Source organism: Tenrec ecaudatus, chromosome 10, assembly GCF_050624435.1.
Source record: "Tenrec ecaudatus isolate mTenEca1 chromosome 10, mTenEca1.hap1, whole genome shotgun sequence".
Lineage (NCBI taxonomy): Eukaryota > Metazoa > Chordata > Mammalia > Afrosoricida > Tenrecidae > Tenrec > Tenrec ecaudatus.
Window position 1 is genome coordinate 122,073,333 of NC_134539.1, and position 27,205 is coordinate 122,100,537.

Genomic DNA, 27,205 nt, shown 5'->3' on the forward strand with positions numbered 1-27,205 from the left:
TGTTACACACTATTACACATCTTTTCAGAACCTTGAAATAGAGGATTTGATTAGTACTCTGACTTGGTAGAACGAACTCCAAATGCACTACAAGTTGACAGACCTCCAATCAATCGACATTTCACTTTATTTGACATGAGAAAAGCCACTCATATACTTGAGTTTTCCCATAGTGCTGTCCTTGTAAGCCATGCTCAACATCACAAGTTTCTGCAGCATTTGTCCCAAGAAAGAAACAAAATTTCACAGTCACACACTGTTCTCTTTAAATTGGTCATCACAAAAAGTTAGATTCAAGATAAACTGCTTTTACAAAAAAATTCATTATGACCAGGGAGAACTTTCCCAGGCAATGCCACAGTGTGCACTGAGAGCAAGTTGCTCAATGCTCGCCTAGCAGGAAAAATGTCTACTACAAAAGTTTTGCCCAGCAGAGCTTTATTCTTGGTTTTTCGTTTTTTTGGAGGGGTGGGTGGGGGGACCTCGTAAATCTTCATTCAGCTGACAAGAAGAGTATGTTTTTATTCAGAACAGAGAATTATACGGGTGCATTCCCAATTGTGTTTTATAGATTCATTTGACTCAAAATAAGTAAATAAGTAAGCGAATCTATTGACTCCTAGAGATTGTATAGGGAAGAGTAGAGCTGTTCTGTAGGGTTTTTAACGCTGTAAATCTTATTAGAACAGAGAGCCTCAACTTTATCCCATGATAGTTTGCACTGCCAATTTTGTGGTTAGCGACTCAATGTGTAACTCACTGTATACCAGGGCTCCTTCGTTTGAACCAGTTTCCTCAAAATAATAAGCACTAATTGTAGTGTCATATTGGTTATGCATTGGTTATGCTGACCATAAAGTCAAAAGTTCAAAACCACCAGCTGCTCCAAGGGGGGGAAAAATGACACTTTCTATTTCCTTTAAGAGCCTAAATTGTGAGAATCTGGTGTGCAGAAGGCAAGAGATGACAGTGGGAGCCAATTCCTTTGTAGAACTGCATAGGAAATAAGCCTCCAGGGAACTTCCCCCATCTACAATTGGGGGATGGGAGGAAAGTGGTCACTACGCAGAGTGCTTGAGGGAGAGATAAGCATGGCAGATCAAAGGCATGACTCTCACTGGGACCCTTAAGACTAGGTCAGCAGATCCTCCCTGTGATGCAGGCTGGACCTGATTTGGTTTCCAAAAGTTTCTGTATTTTTGGTTTGTATTGTCTTATTTGGTTTTTGTTTGTTCATATTCGGGTATATCTCAGAGTGTTATGTCATTGGACGTCACCTTCTTGAAGTTGTGTTATATGTTTTCCCATTTATTGATATATGAAACCCAGGACTGATGAACCTATAGGGACAATAAGTAGAATAAGGGTTTGGGGGGGGGGTGGGTAAAAAAGACATGATGCCAAGGAGCACAAGTAGAAAAAGAATGTCTGGAAACTGACTGTGGTAGCAATTGTATAATTCTACTTGACGTGACTGAACTTTGGGATTATATCTGTATTACATTCCAATTGATTTTTTTAATAATAAATGTTTTTAAATGTTACAACCTTGGAAATCGTTGGGACAGTTTTACTCTGCCCCAACGATAGCATCAAATCGATAGCAATGAGATGCAGGTATTAAGAGCTCATCAAAAATGTACATAAAATAATTACTAGAAAATATATAAATACATTCATCAATAAAAATGTATGTTCATACATTCAGTGTTTAAGCTTCTACTTAATGCCAGACACTGTTCTGGGTAGTGGGAGTTCAGCAGTAAATTAAGTTTACAAAGTCTCTATTCCCATGGAAATTAGATTCTAATGAAGGGGAGCAAAAAACATACAAAGTATTAGGCAGAGAAGAGCAATATAATGGAACTAAGGTAGGGTAATGTAACCTAACTGGTACTTTAATTTGAATGTCAAGGAAGCTCTCCATGAGATGACATTGCCTAAGAATTACATTGTAAAAAATGGTCAGACCCATCTGGATCAGGGAAAACAAGCATTTTAATCAGATGGAACTGGTATAAAGATCTTGAAGTAGTTAACAACATTTTCCCAAAAGAAAACCAGTGGGCAAAAAAAGGCAAAAGGGATAACAGAGTGAGACCAGATCAGATTAAGCAAGGATTTTAAAATTTTGATTCTACTTAAAGTACAATGGAAAAGATTGAATTGGAGAATTTTAAATAAAGGAACGACAATCTAGTTTAAAATTTTAAATGATTCCAGCTTCTCAGCCTGAATTGATTATAGGAAAAAGGTAAGAGTGAAAGACAAAGACTCATTCAGAGGCTCGTACATACAGGCTACCACAGTATCATTGTAGATAAGGTTCTAGCAGTATACATATGGAGACAGAACAAAGTGGATGGGGGATGCAGTGGGTAGGTGACACCTATAATAGCTACGTGTGGCCTGGATGAGGTAACACAGCTCTCAGGGTAGCACTTTGATTCTTCCTGGTTGGCAGTGTTTGTTTAGACGGGAAATACTGAGAGGAAATAGTAGCTAGGGAATGGGAAGGAGCTCTGCTCTGGATGTTGACATGCCTATTTGATATCCAAATGGAAACAGATAAAAAAGAATGGCAGAGATACGAGTGGCAATACAAGGTAAGGATGGGACTAGCGTCAGAAATGTGGGCTTCTGTAATATGACTAATGGTAATCTAGGCTGTGACCAGGGTTGTCTAATTTGGGTCAAGAGTAGATGTCATACTGTAGTGATAGCAATGAAATAAAAGCCCACAGGAAATTGTGATGTCCTCCAATATTTAGACATCTAACAGATGAAAAAGAAGTCTCAAAAGAAACTGAGAAAGAAAGGCCTATGAAGGAAAGGGAAACCAGAAGACCCCATGCACATGGGCCCAGACAAAAATGTTTTTCAAGAAGCGGTAAAAGAATAAGGCTAATAAAAACAGAAGAGACATGACGAAGCGGTAACCATGTCTAACATTTCTGAGAGACTAAGAACAGAACAATACCTTTAGATTTGACCATAAAGACAGTAACAGTGTAGGATGGTCAAGAAGGGTAAGAATGATGAGGCAGACTCCGTAACAACAGGATTTTAGGTATTCTTTATGTTTTGGGTTTGTTTTTTTTTTACAGCAATTCTCGATAAAAACAAAATAAACCAACAAAAACACCATAAAGCCATATAATAAGAAACTGAAAGGAAAAGAATGTGCAACTCTACCACAAGCAAAGGAATAATTTCTGTGATTCATTGGAAAAACAAAATCCAGAATCCGTTGACTCTGACTCACAGCAACTGTACAAGGCAAAGTGAAACTGCTCTTCAGCGTCTTCAAGGAAGTAAACTTTTATAGAAGCAGATTACCACATTTTTCTCCCTTTGAGCTGCTGCAAGGTTCAAACCACTGCCTATGGTGTAGTGGATTAAATATTGGGCTATTAATCTCAAGGTCAGCAGTTTGAAACTACCAGCCACTCCTCCATAAAAAGAAAGTTCACATGAGGCTTTCTGCTCCTTCAAGAATTACAGCCTCAAAAACCCTCCGAGTCAGTTCCAACCTGCCCTACAGGGTCACTATGAGACAGAATTGACTCCATGTCAGTGAGGTGTGTGTGTCCTGTCACTAGGACTCTTGAATACATAAAAAGCTTCTTGAAAACTCAATAAAATACAAGATCTACAACAACAATAAAAAGGGGGGCAGGGAGCAGAAATAACCCAAGTTGATGGAAGAGAAAATAGAAATGGCTCACTCATATTAAGAGAAATATAAATGAAAACTACATTGGGATACCACTTTTTACCTAGCAGGTTTAAAAAATAAAAACTAAACCTAACTCTCATACATTATTGTAAGTATGAATCCCCAACTCATAAACATACAGTGTAGTTTTGCCAATATCTATCAAAATTAAAAATATACCTTTGCTTCAATTCACCACTTCTAATTCTAGAAATTTTCCTATGGATATAAATGCCTAGATATGAAATGGCTTATGTTCAAAGTTATTCATTACAGAAATGTAATAGCAAAAGATTGGAAACTGCCTTAATATATATTAAACTGACGCTGGTTAAATAAATTATGTCTATACAGTAGAAATCCAAGCAATTATTTTCAAAACTATTAAAGTACTTTAGGTCTCAATATGGAAATATCTTCAATACACACTGCTAAGTAAAAATAAAAACAAGATACAGGAAAACGTATGTATAAGCATATGCCATCATCTGAGTCAAAAGGAGGGACAAGGTATCTATATTGGCACATGAAGGAACTACACAGATGGGGAGTGGGAGATTTTTGTTGTATAAATTTGTACAGTTTACATTTACTCATGGGACTGTACAGCATTCAAATCCTTAATATTTTTTAAACTACTATGTGTATCAGAAAAAAGCTATAGTAAATGAAATTGAATTACAGTTGTGAGAGGTGTTTTCCTAAGATAAAGATATTTAGATCAAAGAATGTACAGATGTGCTTTATACAATTGATGTATGTATATGTATGGACTGTGATAAGAGTTGTATGAGCCCCTAATAAAACATTTAAAACAAAACAAAACAAAAAATTTTTTTAAAAAAGATATTTAGATCAATAACCTAATGTCTAATGAAAGAGAAATGATCTAATGTAACTTTTAATAAGATCAGAATTAAATCTGTTTTAGATCATTGAAATCTTGATTAAGTCCCATCAATCAGAATCCTATTCAAATTAGAAAATAAATAAATTAAAGCTATAATCCAGAATTTTAAAATAAATTAACTAAAACCGTGGCTAGTTTTTTATGCAACCCAATGTCATCTATATCCTATGAGTCTATTAAATTATCTTGCCAAATTTGGAGTAAGATTCATAAATATCAATAAAGGGCTATGTTCATTCTATTGTTTTGAATGAGATAAAAGTTAGAATAACCTTTTAAAAGTTCAACTGGCAACGGACAACTCATTTCCCAACAAGCCTAGTTAATCAGAGTTTAGCAACTTTAAGTATTCTGAAATTTTAAAAACATATTTTTACACAAAGGCAACACAAATAGCAAACTGTTCTTACTTAATGAGACTATAGCACACTGCTCGGAGAGGATCATGGTGCTTTTTCCTTATATTATTGTTTACCATACTATCCAGCTCATCTCGAGCAAACCAAAGTTGAACTTCTGTTACACTGTAACTTGCTGATTCCCGAGCACAGTCCTCAATATTATGAGCTTCATCTAAAATGATAACTTGCTCTTTCAGATTGATATCCATCTGTAAAATAAAATAATTTTCTTGTAAGATATTTCCTGTAAAATGAAATATTAGGCCAAAATTTCATTTACAATTTTATACTATAAGCAAATACTACAATTGGCAATCATATAAACAATTGATTCCATGTCTTGAGTAAAACTTACTAAGCACTCAGATGAATCAAATAATAGCAGATCGATGTTAAAATCATCCAAGGTCTACCTTCAAAATACTTTGTGCCCAGTGAACCATCAAGGGGGCTCTGGCTCATGGCAACCCCGGGTGTAGCACAGCAGAACTGCGCTCAGAGAGCTTTTAATGCTCATTTTCAAAAAGCAAATCAAAGCTTTTCTTCTGAGGCAGCTCTTAGTGAACTCAAACCTCTAACCTTTTGGTTAGCAGCTGAACACATTAACCACTTGTAGCACCCAAAAACTCCACTGATGACATAACCAAAACCACCTCACTGTCGATGGACAGATCCAGTGACCCCCTAGGACCGAGCAGAACTGCCCCTGTGAGATTCCAACAAGCTTGGGACTCAGGAAACCGCTGTGGGAGTAAAGGCTTATCTTGCTCCTCTGGAACACTCGATGGTTCTAACAGCCCAGTGTGCCTCGAGAGCTCCTCTAACCACATGCAGAGGTACGAGGTGCCAACATAAATTCTTAAGCACAGTAAAAAACCTCTCAAACTAAGCTAACAGTTCAAGATTCAAATGACTCTCAAAATAGCGGACAATGAAGTACATCTGTTAGGTTTTACTCTGTCCTGCCACTCTTCTCTATGGGAATTATGTGATGCTGATAGGGCTATTCCCCTGCTAACATCAAGGGACAACACCACTTTCCCAGCAGGGTTAGCTTCATAACCCAGGGTTGTCAGTTGAATTAATATTCCATCCCTCTGCGGGTCACAGTGACTGATGCAGGAATGAGGATGTGTAGGGCAGTCAGAGTAAATTTTGTGGGTTATTAGAAGTTGAAATCGACTCAATGACAACTAACAACAAGATGAGATTATATTCTGATTACTCCAGGTTAGCTGACTGCTCATGGTTATCTTTGTTCCCATAGGGCATGCCTAAGATAAAACCATCACAAAGAAAGAAGAGTCAAGCTCTTTTTAAATTGGGTTTGTATGTCATTTGCAATTGAAAGAGCCCTGTTAGAACAAAGAAATGTCACAAAGCAATGACCAATGAATTGTTTTGAGGTAGTAATAACACAGATAGGACTGAAGATGATGGAGAAAGGATCATAGAAAACAGGAAATATTTTTGAGAATGATGAGGGCAACAAATGTACGAATGTGCTTGACACAATTGATGTATGTATGGATTGTGATAAGGGTTTTATGAGTCCCCAGTAAAATGATTTTAAAAAAAGAAAAAGAAAGTGAAAGAAAAAAAACACACTAGGAAATATATTAGGATTTAAAAGAGTAGGCGTTGGGTAGACAGTGAAGGCAGGGCATGTTAACTGAGGCAGTGGTGTCTTAGGCAGGTGCCAACCATAACCCCTGACACAACACCAAAAGGATCCCAGCGTCTGCAACCACAGTGGGCAGGGTAATGTCGTTAAGGCAGTGACATCATGAGGAGTGGTATCACCGGTCACCAGTGTGGTAACGCATCAACCCACCACTATCAACCTTGCTCTATTCCCAACCAGGGGGATAACTCGTCTGCCCCACCCAGCAATGGCTACTCAGGGTACAAGAAAGCAGGCCCAGGCTCCTGCTATTGGGTGGAAAGGAAGATCTCCCTCCACGGTGGCCAATAAAAGGGGAGGAGCTGTGAAAAGCTGTGAGACAATTGGCTGGGGGTGGGGGTGGGGGGTGGAATGAGCCCAAGGGACATTCTGACAATGAAAGAGGGGAGGGGTTCACTGGTCAACCCCACCCATGAGTTATCTGACTGGGTGACACCCTAGCAACACTACCTAACATGTGTTATCAAAAGCAAATAAACAGGGGAAAAACAAGATATCCTCAAAAGACTGAAATCATTCTCAGGTTCAAGTTAGTTTTATAAGAAAGCTAAAAAGGCAAATCAAGACCAGACTGCTGAACCCTTTAGTGTATACGTGAGAAATAGGGACTTTATCCTATAAGCAGTGAGAAATTTGAGATTGTTTACGGAAGGGAAAGAGTAATATTAGGAAGACTAACCAGGCACTGGTATGGGAAAAGGCCTATTTAAGAAGCATTAAAATAAAAGAATAGTAAGGTAATAAGCATTGTTATTATTGTTACTGTTAACTGTCATGGGGTTGGCCCCGGCGCACAACAGACCAATGTGCTCCGCAGAGTCTGGCTGATTCTTGGTAGGAGGCCACTGGGCCTTTCTTCTAGCGCCAGTGAAAGCTACTACTCACCACGGGAATAACACAACTTGACTAACAGAGAACGAAATGCTTCAGAGAATGAAACCTACTTCTCTCCTATGGAAAACAATAATTCTACCACTGGTTCACAACTGCTCCAAGCCAATAAACACATGCCTGCTAATTTTGAACTTAAAAAAAAATAGAATGAAAGTAGTGTGGTCAATAGTTTTTTTGTTAAAAAAAGGGGTAAATAACAATTGAATGTTCTTATACTGTAACAAATGGATGTCACATATCTCAATAAGTAGGAAAAATTGTCTAAGTTTTACATATACATTCACACTTTCTCTTATTTGTGCATCTAGACGATAGTTGTAGGTAAACATTCATGCTTTATCAAAAATTTACTTCTTAAAAGTATACAAAGCATAATTTGTACAGGTAAATATGCATATTCTCCCAGTGTAAGTACTTCAGAACCCAATTTCTTCAGGGAATTGTTTTAAACATTTCTACTCTTCAAACACAGAAAGATATCCACAGTCCAGTAGGTCTCAGATAAGGGTAATTTTGCTCCCACCCAAGGCTATGTGGAGACATTTCTGATGTCATAATTGTGAGACGACAGTGTCTATAGTGTGTGGAGGGAAAGTTGCTGCTATACATCCTGTAACACATTAGACAGCCAACAAAACCAAGCAGTATCCAGGCCACATGTAACAATGCCAAGATTGACATACTCTACTATAGCCTCCTTTCAATCACTAGGACCTTAAAAACACTTAAGAGTTTAGAAATTAAAATGAATAGGTCTAAAATTCAGTTAATGGAACTCAGTATTAAATGTTTATACATTTACATGAATTAAATATAAAGACAAAAATACAGTAAAAGACAAGAAAACATCTAAAAGCTTTAACATTTGATGTTATATCTCAATAAGTAGGAAAAAAAGTAGTCTATGTTTTATATATACACTCACACTTTCCCTTATTTGTGGATCCAGAAGATAGTTGTAGGGACAAAATACTATGTCGGAATCTTCTACTAGTTCTCGAGCTGTGTAATATGGACATGCCTTCAGTTTCTTCCCCAGCTTGACAAGCTCTTCGATCTCCCAGGCTTTATGCATCCCGTGGACACTCTGTAATGTGTGCTGATGACTAATTTTATGAACACCATGATAAAAATAGCAGGACTTCCCCTAAAAATATATATGCATAACTGAGATGTAAATCACTATTAAAATAAAAGGAATAAAATTGACTTATCTCATGTTTTTAGAAACATTCTTACAGGCCACAAGATAAAGATTTTTACAAAGGAAACCTATTACACAATATTAAAATCACACCAATTTTAAGGATTAAAATGGAAAAATTATTAAAACTGTATTAATTGACTCAGATAGAGCTCCAAGTAATAGAAAAAAATATTTTTAAATTAGTTGTTGTGTGTTAATTATTCTGAATAATGTGATATGAGGCATAAAATACTTCTGGGAGAATTCACAAAAGCAATGGTTTCACTGGTCACTTTCAAGAAAGAGAACTAAGTGACTTGGGGATAGGAATGGGAGAATTTTTCTCTCTACACCATTTTCTACCTTTTGAATTATGAGCCATGCAACTGTATTATTTATCGAAACATAAATTTCTGACTCTAGTTAATATTACTTTTTCCTAATTGAAACAAAAATTAGAGAAGTGCATTACTTTTCCAGTAAAGGCACTTTAATAAAGAACACAGTGAACAAAAACACATGTGCCTTTGGATCGAGCCAAATAATCAGAAAGTTTACACTTTAAGAGCATTTGGAATGACACCCCTGTGCAGACTGATAGCAAAACCAGAAAAGCTCATCCATTTTAGCCGTGTAATACAACCCTGAAGGGAGTCTGTCACTTGCCACATTATCACACTTTAAACTCTTTTCACTCAAGCTGCCAGTTATCTATTTATCATTTCGCTTTGGTAACTCAGCCACACTAAACAGAGACACCTGCAGTGACTTCGTAATTGGCCCTCATTACAATACCAAATTACCTTGAGGGCTTGGGAACAGAAAGGGAATGTTTCTGTAAGCCCCATGAGGTAATCTTTCTGAGGCAGCAATTAGGTGCAAGCAAACAATCACAGGAAGATACCTTCAGTTATTAAATTGCTAATTAAAAAAATAATATCCTTGATTACTTTAAAGGAAAGAATGTAAGTCAAAGAAAAATTCTCATCATTCAACTCTACTGAATTACTCTTTAAAGATTTATCCAAACTTATGACGGTAAAAATCAATTTAAAAATATAGCCGACCCTATAGGAGTATTAAGAAAAAGACAAGGTTTTCTAGTCCCATAAAGAATTTCATTGGTTGGAGGAGCTGGGAAGTAATCAATGACTGCAGGAGGAAGGAGGGGCATTCGAACTGATTGTGATGTGATACAACTCTTTTTTAAAAACAATTTAACTATGTTAGTGTATCTTATATCAGGAAAATCACTAAAAAATAAATAAATCACATTTGACCTATGGTTAACATAGGTGGAAGAGGAAGAGCTTTCGTTTAGGAGACATTGAGTTTATTTTAATGGTGGTGGAACGATTTGGAGAGGGATGTCAATAATGTTTGGACAACATGAAGCGTATAGTCAATAGCACTGAATTATACATGTAGAGGTCGCTGAATTGGAGAATGTTGTTCTGTCTACTTTTGCCAAAATTGAAAAAAAAAATTACACAAATAACAATGAGTACAGGGAAGAAGGAGATGCTCTAAAATTGTGGTGAGGATGTTCTTGATGTGACTGGACTATTGGATTTATGATTTGTGGATGAAATCCCTACAAAAACTTTAAAAAAGAATTGCCATAGAGGGAGTTGCCCTAACCCATAGTCACTAGGAGTCTGACTCACTCAGTAGCAGTGGGTTTATAAGTGTCTAGAAGGCCACACAGGCTATTTGCTTTAAACATATAATCTTAAATTTTTCAAGTGCTCTAACCAACAGAATAATAAATATGTAGTGGATTATATAATAATTTTCCTAATCACAAGCCAAACAAAAAGTTAAAACACATTGCTATTGAGCTGATCCTGACTCATAGTGACTATAGAATTGCGCCACAGGGGTTCTGAGGCTGTAAATGGAAACAGACCACCTTGTCGTTCTCCCATGGAGGGAGCAAGTGGCCTTGAACTACACTGTACTATAAGCGACCCAATGCCTAACCTGCTCCACTCTCAGACACACTGCCGTCTAGTAGAGGCCAGCTCGTAGGGGCCCTCCTGGACAGGGTGACGTGAAACTGCACGTGTGGTTTTCGGAGACTGGTCATGGGAGCAGAACCCCTCATTTTTCTCCCACACAGCTGCTGGGGTTTGAAACTGCTGACCTCGTGGTTCCCAGCCCAACATATAACCCATGAGTCACTTAGGACTGATAAGTTCTCTGTTCAGAGGAGAGAATGAACACTGACAATGCCAGCAGGTCCACCTCCATCGATTACGCAGCCAAACCCCACATAGCAAGTGTGAGAAGTTCAGTCACGTATAAGAAAATGTCGCCTTAAGCATATCATTTCTGGGGTTTTGTCATGAAAAACTTTTATTAAAATTTATGATCATTTTTAAGATTTTAATTTGTGTTGTATTTTCATGTCTCCTTAAAAAGAAATTCTTAAATGTGTAAAGTGAAGGAATGTCACAATTCTTTTGTTAAAAAGAACTTTTTGAAAAGGTAATCTAACCAGTGACCTTCAATAATGGTTTCGATCCAGAAATTAATGCATTTCCTTCCTGGATATTCCTCTGGAGCCCTTAGTACTTAAACTTTCTATTCTTATTTATTTGAATATTTCTCTATAATTCAAATAAGTTATTATTTAAATATTTACTAAAGTGTCTTTTGAATATCCCTAAATAAAACTTGACTATATTATTATTTAATTTTTAAAATGAAGAGAGAAAATAATGCAATGATTTTTCATTTTAGATGGCAAGATGATCAGTCTTATGTAGAACCAACTCTAATAAAACATAGTAAAAGATAACTTTCAAACAACATTAAAGTATCATTTGTCATTTCATATACTATTAATTTATGGCTCACTGGTGATTTCTGATGGAACTGCAGATCTGAAACTTTTAGAAATTAGTTGTCCTTCTTGTATACAAATTCCCAAACTAAAGCTCCTAAAAGAATTTTTTTTAATTATCTAAGTTTATGATAAGAAAGACTTTCCTCTTTCTACCCTGCCTGGATTTTATTTTAGACTTTTTGGGCAAATTTCAATAATTTAATATTTTTGAAAGGGACGTTTGAACTAATCAGAACTATGGTACAAGATAAGCATGATTCTTTCAACTTTAAATATCCCAAAATTTAATGAGAAACTAATTAGTTTTCCAATGTGTAAAACATTAATTATGAAGCTGAATCACTTAGACATTTTATTTCCTCATATGATATCATGCATGCTTGACTATTTTTGTTAGATTTAGTAGAAGAAAGGAAACATCTGACTATAATCAAAATTCAAGGAATTGCATACCCCACGTTTTAGGTCTTAAAATGCATCATTTTAAAGTTGAATTATTTTTATGGTAAATTATTTTTAGTATCAATTCTAGCATTAATTTGGTTTTCATTATTTAATTGTAAACGTACACATAAAATATATCTTGTAGTTTGCATTCTTTTACCCCAAATTTCCCCCCTAAAGCCAGTTTACTTACATTTTTTCCATCTAGAAATTCCATACATTTTTCTTTTCTGTTGAAGTTACCCACTACTTCAGGATGGACACAAGTGTGATCTCTGCTAGAAAGAATGGTCATCGGGACCGCTGAGTAAGCTGTCTTCCGGAGTTCTCTTGTCAGCTGAGCGATCTGCTTATGTGTACGTGTCCCAAGATATATTTTGGGTTTCTTCAGTTTCCCTCCACTATCCTTCTTAACGGCACTTGAAGAATCTTGACTGTTCCCTTGTTTGGTGGAACAACAGCACCTAGAACAGGGGTCAGGGGGCTGTGACAAAGGAAAGTAAAATGAACGAATGTCTAGACGGCCATTCACAAACCTTCCTGTGGAATCAAAAACTTTAAGTACAGAATCACAATGTCAAAAGCAAACTTCAAGCTGTTTTGGTATGTAAAACTTTCTTATTAAAAAAAACCTTTAATATTCCATTTCAAATTAGTAGAGGTTATAAATTGTTTCTTTATTTGCATTACTAACATACCACTCATAATTTCATGTTTAGGTCATTTAAATTCTCCCCTTTCATAAGTTAAAGAATCAATAAGAAAAAGAAATAGAAGACAATTTTAAATTTTGCTTAAGTTTTGTAGCAAACATAAGTGAATTTATCAATGCAGGTTAGAGTTGATAGTGGTAATTTCATTTACCACATAGTTAATCTAACGCTCATAAAAATCACTAATGTTGATAAAAACACTTTAGTTACAAATGTATAGAAATACCAAATTGAATCTAAATTATCCAAAAAAAGATGAGAAAATTCTTCTCTATGAAAGGTATGATAATTAAGGCAAAATATTAATATTTAATAACGAAGACAGATTGCTTGTGCGGAACAAGTAGATCTGAAATTCAATGACCTGTCATGGAATGTAAACCCATCAGTGAAATTACCATTAAGGATAACTTTTCTTGAACTATTTGACTGGTTCTTCATATTTATAACTGAAATTGTTATACAGATGTCTTTTTAAATATGCTTTATAGAACATCAAAATGTTAATATTTACCTTGATTTTTCTCTCATTTCTAAATTATCAAAAAATTTTAAAATGTCATATCCACATATTAGAGCCCACAGACGCCCATAACATTTTCTCAGTCTCAATTACTACACCAAATGAGTCAGAATGAAAGCTCATTCACAAATACTGTGAAATGGTTAGTTTATAGAAATGATCACTCAAAAGAAAGAAATGATCACTAATGAGGAAAACAAAAAGTACTAAGTAGCACAACAGCTTTTAAAGAATTTGTACCAGAGAGTTTTAGAGGAGAAGACATACTCTACTCCAGTAAAGTTTTTGGTTTTTTTAAAATTATAATCAGTAAGATTAGCCCTCGCAAACAAATGCGAAGTCATTGCATGTTAGACCACAATACTGGGGATCAAGCTGTCTTTTAGCCTCAACTCAGTGAAAAAGCAAGTTCAAATTACTCCTAGTCCCGCTCAACCTTGTCTGCCATTAAATATTACAATACATGATAGAATGGATGTAAATGTGACCCTTCTGGAGCTGTCACTCACTGGGATAAAAGGTTCACTGATGTGCCAAATAAACAGCCCGTCAAAGCAGATAAAGTTACAGCCACGCTGGAATTGTTACATTCCCTTCTCAAGTTGCCAGTAACAGCAGATTTCATTACGGAGTGTTGCCACATTAAATAGCCAGTTCCAAATATCCTGCCTTCTATATTGAATAATTACTTATTCACTGGAAGGATAAAAAGAAGAGTTATGAATGGGGCTCTTGTCAACAGGGAGGCAGGAAACAGCTGACATGTGGTGTATGTTACATATGTTGCAATAGCCAACAATTTCTGGTCCCATAGAAAATGGAATGCAAATTACATGGTGTTTCTGACTGAATCCTTTCTTGACCTTAGAAATTATCACATTAATTAATTAACATACTAAAAGAATTAATGCAAGTTGAGGTAGCAGAATTCATTCACTTTCTCATACCTCAATCTTTTCCCTCAATTATATTTTTTCTCTTCTTCTCAATAGTTAAATTAATTCTGAATATAAGAATGCTTGGGCCCAATGCATCATTGGATATTATGCAGAAATATTATATGCAAACAAAAAAAGTAACCCAATAGAGTGGGTTTTTCTCAAGTAAACCAATAAAGCTTTTTCGTAAAACTTGGAAAACCTACTTTTGATGTAATAATTTTCAATAGCAACTCCATTTAAGTTTTTACCAGCTACTCTTCTTTAATTCTAAACAAACTTGAAATTAAATCTTCCCTGCCTAAAATATTCAAGCAGTACAGAAATATACATAACAGATCAACTCACCACAAATAACTTATAGACCTTTATGCATCTATAAAAATCTCTCATAATTTTTTCAAATAAAAAGAAATGTTATTACACGCTTTTATATCTTGCTACTTGTACTTCACTTTATAATTTTTAAATGGGGTGAATTTGGAACTAATAATTTAAATAAAAGATTTGCTTATCTTAAGTTGTATTAACAGCTGTACTAACAAAAACAAAAATCACATACTGGTTGCAGGATAATCTCCCACTAAAGTGGCTTTACTTAGGTACCTTAAGTTACTATTTTTCATCCCATAATTGAGACAATTATAACATGGCTGATTTTACAGCAAACATGTGCTTGCTTGTTTACGTGTTAAAGTACTCTGAATAATGACTCCACTTATAAATCTGAAGCAGACTCCTTCAAAAGGTGGTTTTTTAATGAATAGTTTGAGAAGTACAATCAAAAAGGAAAACAATTGATTCTTTTTCTTTGCCTTATTAAAGAAAAGTTATTTCTGCAGGGGGCGATTTTTATGAAACTTTCTATCTAAATGAGTAGGTACAATCATATTGGAAGATGGAAGGAAACTCTGAATGTGGCATCACAGGGCTTTAAAATGACATTTCATATAATAATAAAATGCATTTTTCAATGATGGGAAAATTAGATAAAGAGTTCTAATGATAGCAGGGATAGGAAGTGAGAGCACTCTGAAGACCCTTTGAGATAGGGTTGTTTTAACAATTAGATGAATAAAATAAATGTGCATCTCTCCCTTTTATTTCTGCTCATCTAGCACCTGTTAATAAACTATACTATCTGTCTTTCAGAGGAATGCTGTCTTTTTGCTCTTTAAATTTAGAGGCTGTTTTAGGAATCTGGAGAATAAACTTTAAAACATTCACTCGCAGCTTAAATAGCTGAAGCTGAAGACAAATAGCTCATGAGCTCCTAAAACTTGCAATTTCTAAGACATGCAAGTAAGTGGCTACACTGGGTGGTAGAACTGAACTCTTTAAAAAATGATGTCTTTTCCCATCTAGAAACTGTCTGGAGTCCTTTTATTCCAACAAAAGGGAAGGCAACGCAATCGAATAATGGAAAAATGACATCACCCTTTAAAGCAAAACACAGAAGTATGGATGTGACTGCTGCATTATTTTCACATGCAGGCATCAATTAAAAAACAACAACACCCAAATCTATAATAGCCACAGCCGTTCTTAGAAGATCAGCAAACAACCAGTTTCTTAACTCCTTTAATAATTTCAATCTAGTCTTTCCTGTCCTGCCAATTTTGGGGGGAGTGTGGAGAAGAGCTAGATGATTACATCTTAGTCAGACGGACTCTGACACTACCCCTCTCACATAGCCACAATTAGGAGTGAAAATAGCAATAAAAGACTACAATGTCAGCATCTGGAGTTTCAGTACCGCTGCCAATTTTTCCTACCATACACTTAAATTTAAGAAAGGTGATTAAATAATATTAGAAATAAAAAATAATAATAATAATGCATGGCAGAGGGGGAAGTGGGGAGAAAGGTAGTGGTGTTAACAAACCCAGGGACAAGGGAACAACAGATCCAAATCGGTGGTGAGGAGGGTGGAAGAGGCCTGGTAGGGCGTGATCAAGGGTAATGTAACCAAGAGGAATTACTGAAACCCAAATGAAGACTGAGCATGATAGTGGGACAAAAGGAAAGTCAAAGGAAATAGAGGAAAGAGCTAGGAGGCAAAGGGCATTTATAGAGGTCTACATAAAAAAAAACTAAAATAATTAAAACTAATTTCATTACCAGAGAAGTTATTTTACTAGTCAGCAATTAGAGACCTTCTCAAAAAAGGTTCTGGTAAACTGAATTATAAAACTACGCATAAAAGAGAACAATATAAAATATAAAGAAAATGAGACCAAAAAAAAGCATACTACATGAAATAAAAAGAAAACTGGGCGAGGAAGAAGGGGGAAGAAATGGGGAGAGGGGCTCAAGTGGGAAGAGAATGCTTTGAAAATGATGATGGCGGCATATGTGCAAGTGTGCTTGACACACTGGATGAATGTATGAATTGTGATAAGAGATGCAAGAGCCCCCAATAAAAGTATTTCTTAAAAAAGAAAACTGGGTCAATAAAGCTACAGCTCATATTTCTCTTTAAATATCCATTATGTCTTATAATTCTTTAATAATGCCTTGCACATCACAGGAATTTATTTTTTATTGATGATCTGTGATTAAATCAATGACTGTACCTATTCATGTTTTGTTTGAAGTTCTTAGTATTTCATAAAGAAATTCAAAAGCAAAAGGTTAGCTGCTAAAAGAAAAAGTACAGGGCAATTTATTATCTTTCCAGGTTAAAAATTATTGTGTTAATAACGTGGGTTACTTTAGTTCTGACTGACACATAGCTTGATCTATTAATTAAATGGATAATAGGTACAACTTACTTGTAACTACACTGAGCACTATACAAGTACTATCTCATTTCTTTGTTTCATTTATTCATTCAAGAAACATTAGAAACCATCCTAAGTCGCATAGAAGATAGTGACAAGATCTCACCTCACCTCACTGACAATGAGGGCTTCCCTGGTCTCACCCTACCTCACTGACAATGAGGGCTTCCCTGGTCTCACCTCACCTCACTGACAATGAGGGCTTCCCTGGTCTCACCTTACCTCACTGACAATGAGGGCTTCCCTGGTCTCACCCCACCTCACTGACAATGAGGGATTCCCTGGTCTCACCTCACCTCACTGACAATGAGGGCTTCCCTGGTCTCACCTCATTGACAATGAGAGCTTCCCTGGTCTCACCTCACTGACAATGAGGGCTTCCCTCTTTAATTGTTCTACAAAGCATAGCTCTGAGAGTTTATCAATATCACTTTCACTCAAGAGTTCAGAAATTGTGGGAGGGAGGGGAAAATGAGCAGCAGATATTAAGGGCTCAATAGGAGACATATGTTTGGGAATGATGATGGCAACAAATGTACAAATGTGCTTGACACAATGGATGGATGTATAGATTGTGATAAGAATTGTATGAGCTCCCAATAAAATGATTAAAAAATGAATATTAAAAAAAATAAAATGCATTGGAAAGTAGATTATTGCAGATGCAATAATAAGTTAAAATTTAACACTTTATGATTTGATCTCCCTTTTAATTTGTTTAAAACTTGTTCTAGTGTTTACTATTTTCTGCTTTCTTTTTGACTGAGGTTTGTATCTGTATTCACTTGTCATTATTCTTAGTCAGGAATTGTTTAAAGTTAATTATCTAAGTATATCACTTTCTGGAAGTAAATATGAAATAGTCCTAAGGTTAAGCTATACATGTTATATCAACATTTTAACTTATTCCTCAACATTAAAATAATCCAGTATTTTCTAACAAGATTCATTTATGGCAGAGGCCATGGGAACAGGAGAGCTGCTCTTAATAGGATACTCTAACCACCCCTTTGGAGATGGAAGGACCCTTTCACAAGGGCCGCCCAATTCAGAACAGTAGCAAAATTTCAGTTATGATGTAGCAACGAAAATGATGTTATGGTTGGGGAGGGTCACCACAACACTCTATGAACTATATGAAACGGTTGCAGCATTAGGAAGGTTGAGAACCTTTACTGTTCTAGAGGATGAGTCTGCAAACTTTTTCCATAAAAACAAAATAAAACAAAAACCAGTAAATATTTTAGGTTTTGTGGTCCCTGTCCTTATATTGGAAGACACCTATGATCTAAAAGTAGAGTATAATATTTCCTAAACAATACATAAAAAAAAAACAATACATCAAAAGCACAAAAGACTGAAATTATCAAAATATAACTAAATAAAGTACAAGGTTTTCATTAAACACAAAACTTCTATTTAAATAAACAAAATTGAGTGTAAATTAGTATAAAATGCATTAACTTTAAAACTTTTTTTAAAAAAACACACCTTCCAAAAAAACCCAAAGAAAATATTTCCAATATAGCCAAGGAAGCTTCAACAAGTTGGTGGAAAAATGTAATCAAAAGACAGTGGGATTTACCCAAACTTTTTGAAGCCCCCTCACCTAACCAACTGAGGATCATTATCCATAACATATAAAGAGCTCCAACAAATCGATTTTTAAAAGAAAATACAACATATGGCCAAGAGCAGGGCAGTCACAGAAAGGCTGAAAGGTCCATATTAATGTGAAAATATTTGTTTTGTTTAATGTTCAACTTCACTAGTAGTGAGAGAAATGCAGATTAAAACCATAATTCGATTCCAGTTTACATCTACCAAACTGGGAGATGGAATAGACACACAGGAACTCATATATTACTGATTCAAGTGATATACAGGCAGTCCTCAGGTTAAAGATAATATGACTTAGGACAACTCATACTTGCTCTTTAATTTTACATAAATGTGCCCCCACTTTTAAATGAATGAACAAACACCTTTTCACAACAAATTCTTCATCATCCTAAGCCTCACTAGCAGCATGTGCAGCTTTTAAATTACTGAAAAGGCTTCTGTCTTTTCTTGAACTAAGGCAAAATAAGAACTGTGCGTATCTATTCTGACTTACCTACAAATTCAACTGAAAGACACAAACACACAAATAGATCTCATTTATAAACTGGAACGGCCTGTATTCACTTTCAAGAGTATCTGGGAATTTAGTAAAATCTAAGATACAGATCCTGTTTTACCCTGCATGACAGTGCCATACATGACCCACATGCTGTTGAGTTCATTCCAAACTAAGGAGACCCTTTGTGTGACTGCACAGAACTGTGCTATGGAGGGTTTTCAATGCCAAGTTCTTCAGAAGTAGATCGACATCATCTATAGGCTGACTGGAACTCAACTTTTGGTTAGGCCCTGGACGAATTAACTGTTTCTTCCATGCAGAGGCTCAGTGCTAAGTATATATGTCAGAGAAATTCTTGCTCATTGAGGCAGATACTAGAAAAATACTCACTGCAATATTGTTTTAAGAGTGAGGAAAGCAAGTAAAGCGCATCAACAGAAGAATGGATAAATAAACTTTGTTTTCTTTCCTTAATCCATAGAACACTACCTAAAAAACCAAGTCAAATTAGTTGCTGTCGAGCTGATTCCAATTCCTGATGACCCCAGAAACAGATCACCAGGCCTTTCTCCGGAGGCACTTCTGTTGGATTCAAGCTACCATCCCTTTTGGTTAGTCGTCAATGAAAAATAGCCAGAATTACCTGTACAAACAATTTTTACATAGGTTGAATATGGCACACCAAACTTTATTCTCTTGATAGAGGCAAACAAATGGGTCATAGGAATGAAAATTTCAAACTTTAGTTAGAGAATTGGGAATCAACACTATGGCAGATAACCCTTCGAGCTAAGAATTGTAGTACACAATATACCTGCAAAAGCTGTAAGTGCGGCCCAAGAAACATGCTACATCAAGTATACTCTCTTCTTGGTTTCTCCTCTGCTGCGTAATTCCTACCATAAAACAAGAGTTTCATCTGAACCCTTCCTCACCCCAAACTTTCTACCTCATTTATTAGGAGAAGTTCTTAAATTAGAATCAAGGCACTCCTGAACAGGGTCTGAGCTCACAAACTATAGACACACAGCATTGTGTGCTTGTCTAGTAAGGCTCCCTAAGACCCGTTCTTAAGTGCCCAAAGAGGACTGTCACTGACTTGCGTGGAAGTTTTATCCCAGACTTTTTGTCTCATTTTATAATGGAAATCAAATGGAGAATCATTTATTCCACAAAGAAACAACTTGACAGTACAAATAAATAGCGTGATAAATTTTCCTGCACTGGTTTTAAGCTAATTTCTTTTTGTGTCACAATCATTTCATATTACATTAAGGTTAAAATACTTAGTTCACAAATGTTTATTTCTAGCTATACTCCATATGAAAAAAGTAAAGTCTAAAAATGTTCTTCAAAAATAAATAAATAAAAATGTTCTTCAAGTTGTTACAAAATACACAACAAATTCGTGAAGTTGGAATTCAAAACCTTAAATCTTAAGATGAACCACTTTAGTAGGCCAGAAAGCCAACTATTGTTCTTTTTTATTTCAATAAGTTACACACATAAAGAGCTAATGGCACAAAAAAAACAAACAAACACTGAGCATAATTGCACTATGTCTTTGAGGCTTAAAAACAAAAAAAGGTCTATTGTTAACCTTGATCAACCGTTTGCTGTTGTCCAAGGTATCGACACAGGTACTGAGCGACCGCAGTGCGAAATCTCACAGAAGCACACACTCTAGTGAGATAGCAGAAGTGACCTATCTACAGCTTTTCCAGTTTTCTTTTTTAAAAATTCAAACAATACCAGTACTCTGCTGCCAGTTTCATGATTAAACTGCACAAAGCAGCTGTTTATCTACTCGCAGCAACCAGCAGGTGAACCTGATTCAATATTTATCACAGGCTTTCACAGATCACTGCTAACCAAGCAAACGTTTTAATTAAGCTGGAACGTGCTTCAAAGAGCTCATTCAAGATGTCAATCAGCAGGTAGGGGATCAGATACAGTGTCAGGTGAGAGTGTGTAATACAAATCCACAACTTTCTTCATCCCATCGCTGTAAATTAGCCTGCTCTAAAGTTCAGACTCTGATTGTCACAGACTGCCAGTCTCCTGGAATGTGTAACTGAAGTCACTCGAATTCTATTGTGAAGGTTGTAAGCAATATGTTAAACTGCAATGGGCTAGCACATTAAGACAGATCCTTTTCACGGTTGTTTTTTGATACCCTGAGTGTTTGTTACTTTACTCTCCACTTACTGTTTACTCTCTGGCCTGGTGTAAATGGGGATTCCTTAACACAGTTGCCCCAGTTTCTGAAAAGTCTGTTTCAATAGAATTTATTTAGAAAGATCCAAAGTGGTATACTTTTCATTTAATTTATACTAGAATAATCTTATTCCAAAAGAATTTTCCGCTTAAGAAGAATTGAAGGAGAAACCGGAGAAAAAGGGAAACTTCCTTATAGAAGAATGCCAGCTAATAAATGTAAATGGAATGATAATTTTTAAAATTACCATTTTTAGCTATCCCCATGTAATAAGTGATTCAGGCAACCTGCACAAATGGATATTAAGATTAATAAGTAAAAAGTTGTTGAGGAACACAGTACTCCAATAATCTCCAATATCAACCCTTAGATTACTTATTAATTCCAGATGGAAAATTCACCTTTGCAATGGAAAGATCGGGAAGTCAACACCTAAACCTAATGGTTAAACTTGGCATCATCAGTCATGTGAGAAACTGCTACCAGGTACCCCTTGATGTATGTGCCCTTCTTAACTAAACCACATTATGAAATCTACACAGTTATGACTCAAAAAGAATCCAAAAGCACTAGTGAAAAAAGCATAATTAAATATATTGGTCCATCAAAATAAAGTTTTATTCAACAAAGGGAAAAGACAACCTATAGAAGAGAGAAAACAAGTGAGAACCAGATAGCTGATAAGAATTTTAATATCTATAGGTGTACAGCAAAGTGTGGTAAAGAAATCAGATGGTGCCAGGTTATCAGAAAAAATAGTGTCTGGGGTTATAGAAGTTTGCCATAAAACAAACAGCTATCTAAGTGAGGTGCCAACTAAATCCACACAGAAGAAGCACACCAACAGCCTGAGTGATCCAAAAATTGTAAAAAATAAAATGTAAGCCCAGAGGAGGGAATTCTATTAGAATTTAAATTAGGTGCACCGGTTTGCAGAAGCCTATGGAAAACAGTGAAAGCCCAAAGTCCATTTGCAGAGTCCCCACCTGGATTAAACACAGGTGAATCTCCTCTATTGACCAAGGATGTGTGTGACTAGCTGTGTCCTCAGTCAGAGTGCCTTGGGAATTGGATTAATGCAGATATCATTAGCTTAAAATTTAACACTACATCATTTGTTTTCCCTTTGGATCCATTTTAAATTTGTTCTGGATTTTACTCTATTTTCTTTTGAATTGAGTTTTTTCTGGAGTTTTTGGTTTTTGTGGTTGTTACGGTTTTTGTTTTCTTTTGTATGACTTTCTTCACATGAAATCCAGGATATGTAAATCTAGAGAGCGTAATTAGATTAATAATTTTTTAGAGTTAGGGCAGGGAAAATTGGGGAGCTAATAAAGAGTACAAGAATGAAGAAAATGTTCTAAAACTGACTGTGCTCTTTGTAGCACATGTAAACCACTGAATTGTATGCTAGGTGAATTATGTCAATAAAACTGTTACATAAAAAAAAATTAGTATCCAGAATACAGAAACAATTCCTATTATAAAAAGACAAAGCAAATCTTTAAAAGGACAAAGAATATAAATAGCTATTTTCCTAAAGAAGATACACAAATGGTCAACAAGCACACGGAGATGCTCGCCATCATTAGCCCTTCACCCACCTTATTGCCATGCAGTCAGTTCTGACTCACAACTCTGCAGGGAAGCGTAGAACTGCTCCAAAGGGTTTCTGAGATGGTAAATCTTCAGGGGAGCAGTCTGCTTCAATTCTCCCTCAGAAGCTGGTGGACTCCAGCAAATGACTTATCAATTAGACCCCAACACTTAACCCGGGGCTCCGTGATTAGCCCTTATTGTTGTTGTTAGGTGACATCAAGTCAGTCCCTACTCCCGATGTACAAGAGAATGAATCACTGCCCGGTCCTGCACCATCCTCACAACTGCTATGTTTGAGCACACTGTAACATCCACTGTAATGATGCAAATCAAAGCTATAATGAGATACCATTTCACACACACATACACACACACACACACATCCACACAAAACAGCCAATGATGGCAAAAATGTAGAGAAATTAAAACCCTCTCATCCATTGGTTTCAGGAAAGCAAAATGGTATAGCCACTATAGAAAACTGTTTTGCAGGCCTTAAAACGTTAAAGAAAAATACTATACGGTTCAGCAATCCCACTGCCAAATGTAGAGCCCAAAGTAACAATGCAAGCAGACACGCATGTATATCAATGTTCATTGCAACACTATTCACCAAAGGTGGAAACGATTCTTCAGCAGATGAATTACCATATATACTCATGTATAAGCCGAGTTTTTCAGCACATTTTTAATGCATTTTGTGGTAAAATTAGGTGCCTCGGCTAATATTTGGGTCGGCTTATACTAGAGTATATACGGTAGTATTAGAGTCAAGTAAGCAATTAATTCAAACATAAACCACAGCTTCCTCTAACCTAATACCAGAGGAACTAGATGGTGTCCAGGTACAACTGCTTACCACCTGGACTCAGATCACAGTAGATCCTGGTTAGGTCAAATGAAAATCTGAGAGAGACTAGAGGAACTCCTGAGACGACTGCTCTGAGTCAACCTTTAGTGCGAAATTAAAGACACTTCCAGAGGGCATGTTTCAGCCAAATAATGGATGGAACTGAAAAAAAAATCAACAACACCCATCAAAAATGTCTTCCTTAGGACAATCAACTATACAACAATTTGCTCAAAGCCAAAGTTGAGAAGACAGATAGGGACGCACAACTTGACAAATGAAAAGAGGGAGCTGATACATGGCAGGAACTGTAGCCACTGGTACGAAACAATTTCTGTAGGAACTAATGATTTGGGAACAACTTTCTAAGTAAACTTTCACCTAAAGCACAGTAAAACGTTCGGGTTTTTTTGTTTTTTAAAAAAAGATAATTTAGACAGAATCACTACCTGTAGAATTAAGTTCATTTACACTAATAAATTTCAATACAAGAAGAAATAAAACAAAAATATCTCAATTACAATATTATAATTTAAAAATCACAATAAATCTAAACAAACAAAAACAAACACCTGGAAGTTTTTTAACTCTATCTAAATAAACTGGAGTACAAAGTATCAAAAAACTTCAATAGGATCAGGGGATAAAAAAAAATGTAGCCCAGATCAGGCATTAAAGAACAAAAAAATCAAATCATTGTGAACGAGGGGGAGTACAGATTAGGGACCCAAGACCTATCTGTAGGCACCTGGACATTCCCTTACAGAAGGGTTTCAGGGAGGAGACGAGCCAGTCAGGGTGCAGTGTAGCAACGATGAAACATATACCTTTCCTCTAGTTCTTTAATGCTTCCTCCCCCACACCCCACTATCATAAATCCCAATTCTACCTTACAAATCTGGCTAGACCAGAGGATGCACACTGGTACAGACAGGAACTGGAAACAGGGAATCCAGGGAGGATGATCCCTTCAGGACCAGTGGTGAGTATGGTGATACTGGGAGGGTAGAGGGATAACCTCCTCTCTGGGGGATAGACAACAGAAAATTGGGTGACGGGAGACATCGGACAGTGTAAGATATGACAAAATGATACTGAGCTATAAATTATCAAGGGTTCATGAGGGTAGGGGCAACCGGGGAGGGAGGGAAAACTGAGGAGCTGATACCAAGGGCTCAAGTAGAAAGCAAATGTTTTGAGAATGATGACGAGCCAAATGTACAAATGTGCTTCATCCAAAGGATGTACGTATGGATTGTGATAAGAGTTGTACGAGCCCCAATATAACGATTAAATTAAACAAACAAAAAAAAGTAGTCCAGAGCAGCAGCACCAGGCCAGGTCCAGAGTGCAGATGCTTCTGGAGGGGCTGTTTCTCCAGCAGCCGCAGTTCTCCACACGGCGCCAGGACCAGTGCGGTTTCCATTAGTCTGCAGAGGCTCTCTCATCCCGCGTGGCTGAGGGAAATGGTGCTACAGCGACTGAGTGCGCGACGGAGAGAGAAAAGGAACAGTTTCATAAACTTTACTGGCGGCTTCAGCTTTGACAGCTTGAGGAACTACTACGAGCAACGGGGGAAACTTACAGACTATGGTCATCAGGGATCCGGCAAGCCAAAGATCAGGAGGACTGGGTTTAGTAACTTTTTCATCTCTGGTCGCCATGGCTGCAAGACCCCATTCAATTGACAGGCAGCAGCTGAGTCGAAATGTACTGTAGGAATGTACTGAGAGGAATCCAGAACACCAGGGGCTCGTGTAACAGTGAAGAAGCTGAGTGTTGGTGGGATTAGAGAGACTGAGGAACTCATTACTTTAGAGATTATTTTGAGGAATACATAAAAATGGATACCATTGTGTTAATTACTGATAGTCTAGAAAGAAAAGACGCTTTGATTTTGTTACTTTTGATGACCATGATCCTGTGGATAAAACTATTACAGAAATACCACCATCAGTCGTGAATAAATAGGGAGTGATATGGCAGAAGGCACACCAGAGCAGATGCAGAGAGCCATTTTGTGAATGGATTGGATTATTTAGTAACATACCTTACTTGGAGGAAGGATGGTGAAAAAATGCCTTTGAGACAGTTCCTTAGCTTTTTAACTGCTGTTTCTTTCTAGTTGTCATTGTAAGAGTATAGAAGCATTCCTTCTTTGATAAGGTTAAATTTGTAAGTTTCAGGTGACATGTAAAACCTTTTTACAGATTTTTCTGTTTCGAAAAGCGGGGGAGTTCAGAATGGAGACTCAAAGCCCATCTGTAGACAATTGGACATCCCCTTATAGAAGGGTCACAAGGAAGAGACAGACAATCAGGGTGCAGTATAGCACCAATGACACATACCACTTAACCTCTAGTTACTTAATGCTTCCTCCCCCCACTATCATGACCCAACTCTACCTAACAAATCCAGCTAGACCAGAGCATGCACATGGGTAGAGATAAGAGCTGGAAACACAGGGAATCTAGAACAGCTAAACCCCTCAGGACCAATAGAGAGAGTAGCGATACCAGGAAGGCAACGGGAAGGTACAGGGGAAAAGGGGCAATCTATCTTTTTTTTTTTTTTAACTTTAGGGACCAAGGGGTCCAGGGAGCTAGGGGCTGGAGGGTGGGGTAGTAAAAGCCCTTGGGCAAGAGTGGCAATCTATCATAATGATCTACATACAACCCCCTCCCAGGAGGACAGACAACAGAAAAGTGGGTGAAGAGAGACACTGGTCAGTGTAAGATATGAAAAAATAATAATTTATAAATGATCAAGGATTCATGGGGGAAAGGGAGGAAAAAATGAGGAGTTGATACCAAGGGCTCAAGTAGAAAGAAAATGTTTTGAAAATTATGATGGCAACATATGTACAAATGTGTCTGACACAATGGATGGACAAATGGATTGTGATAATAGCTGTATGAGTCCCCAATAAAATGATTTTTTTTTAAAGTTTTAAAAAGCTATTAGCCAGGATCATGGCATAAGACATAACATTTTCCCTTAAAACTTTAAGTGTATGTGTAGTTAAAAAGCTGTTGTACATTCATGATTTACTAAGATAACTCTAACATAAATGTAGTTCATGCATACAATGGAATACAAGTTAGCCAACAGGAGAAATGAGGTCTTGATGAAGACATGCTCAGTAGTATATCAATTCTAATGGGGCAAATATTGTATAACCTCACTTAAAAATCACATTACGGGTGGAGACCTATTGGTATCAGTAAATTACACACCTGTAACAATTTAAATTGGCAAAACTTGTAAGCTGGATGTATTTACAACAATGGGGCTGGGGAGTACCTGCTGAAGCTGCTTATGCAAAACCAAACACCTCAATGGATTTGGTTCCTTGGTATGGAACTTTAGGA

General features: G+C 36.6%; 1 protein-coding gene across 1 annotated transcript in view; it reads right to left on the reverse strand.

Annotated features, from left to right (window-relative positions):
• The window catches only part of BRIP1 (BRCA1 interacting DNA helicase 1), a 141,991-nt gene that overhangs the window by 73,220 nt on the left and 41,566 nt on the right, over nucleotides 1-27,205 (reverse strand). The window contains 3 exon segments of the mRNA XM_075561490.1: nucleotides 5,039-5,238; nucleotides 8,533-8,754; nucleotides 12,282-12,572. Of these exon segments, the coding sequence (XP_075417605.1) occupies nucleotides 5,039-5,238; nucleotides 8,533-8,754; nucleotides 12,282-12,572 (713 nt within the window).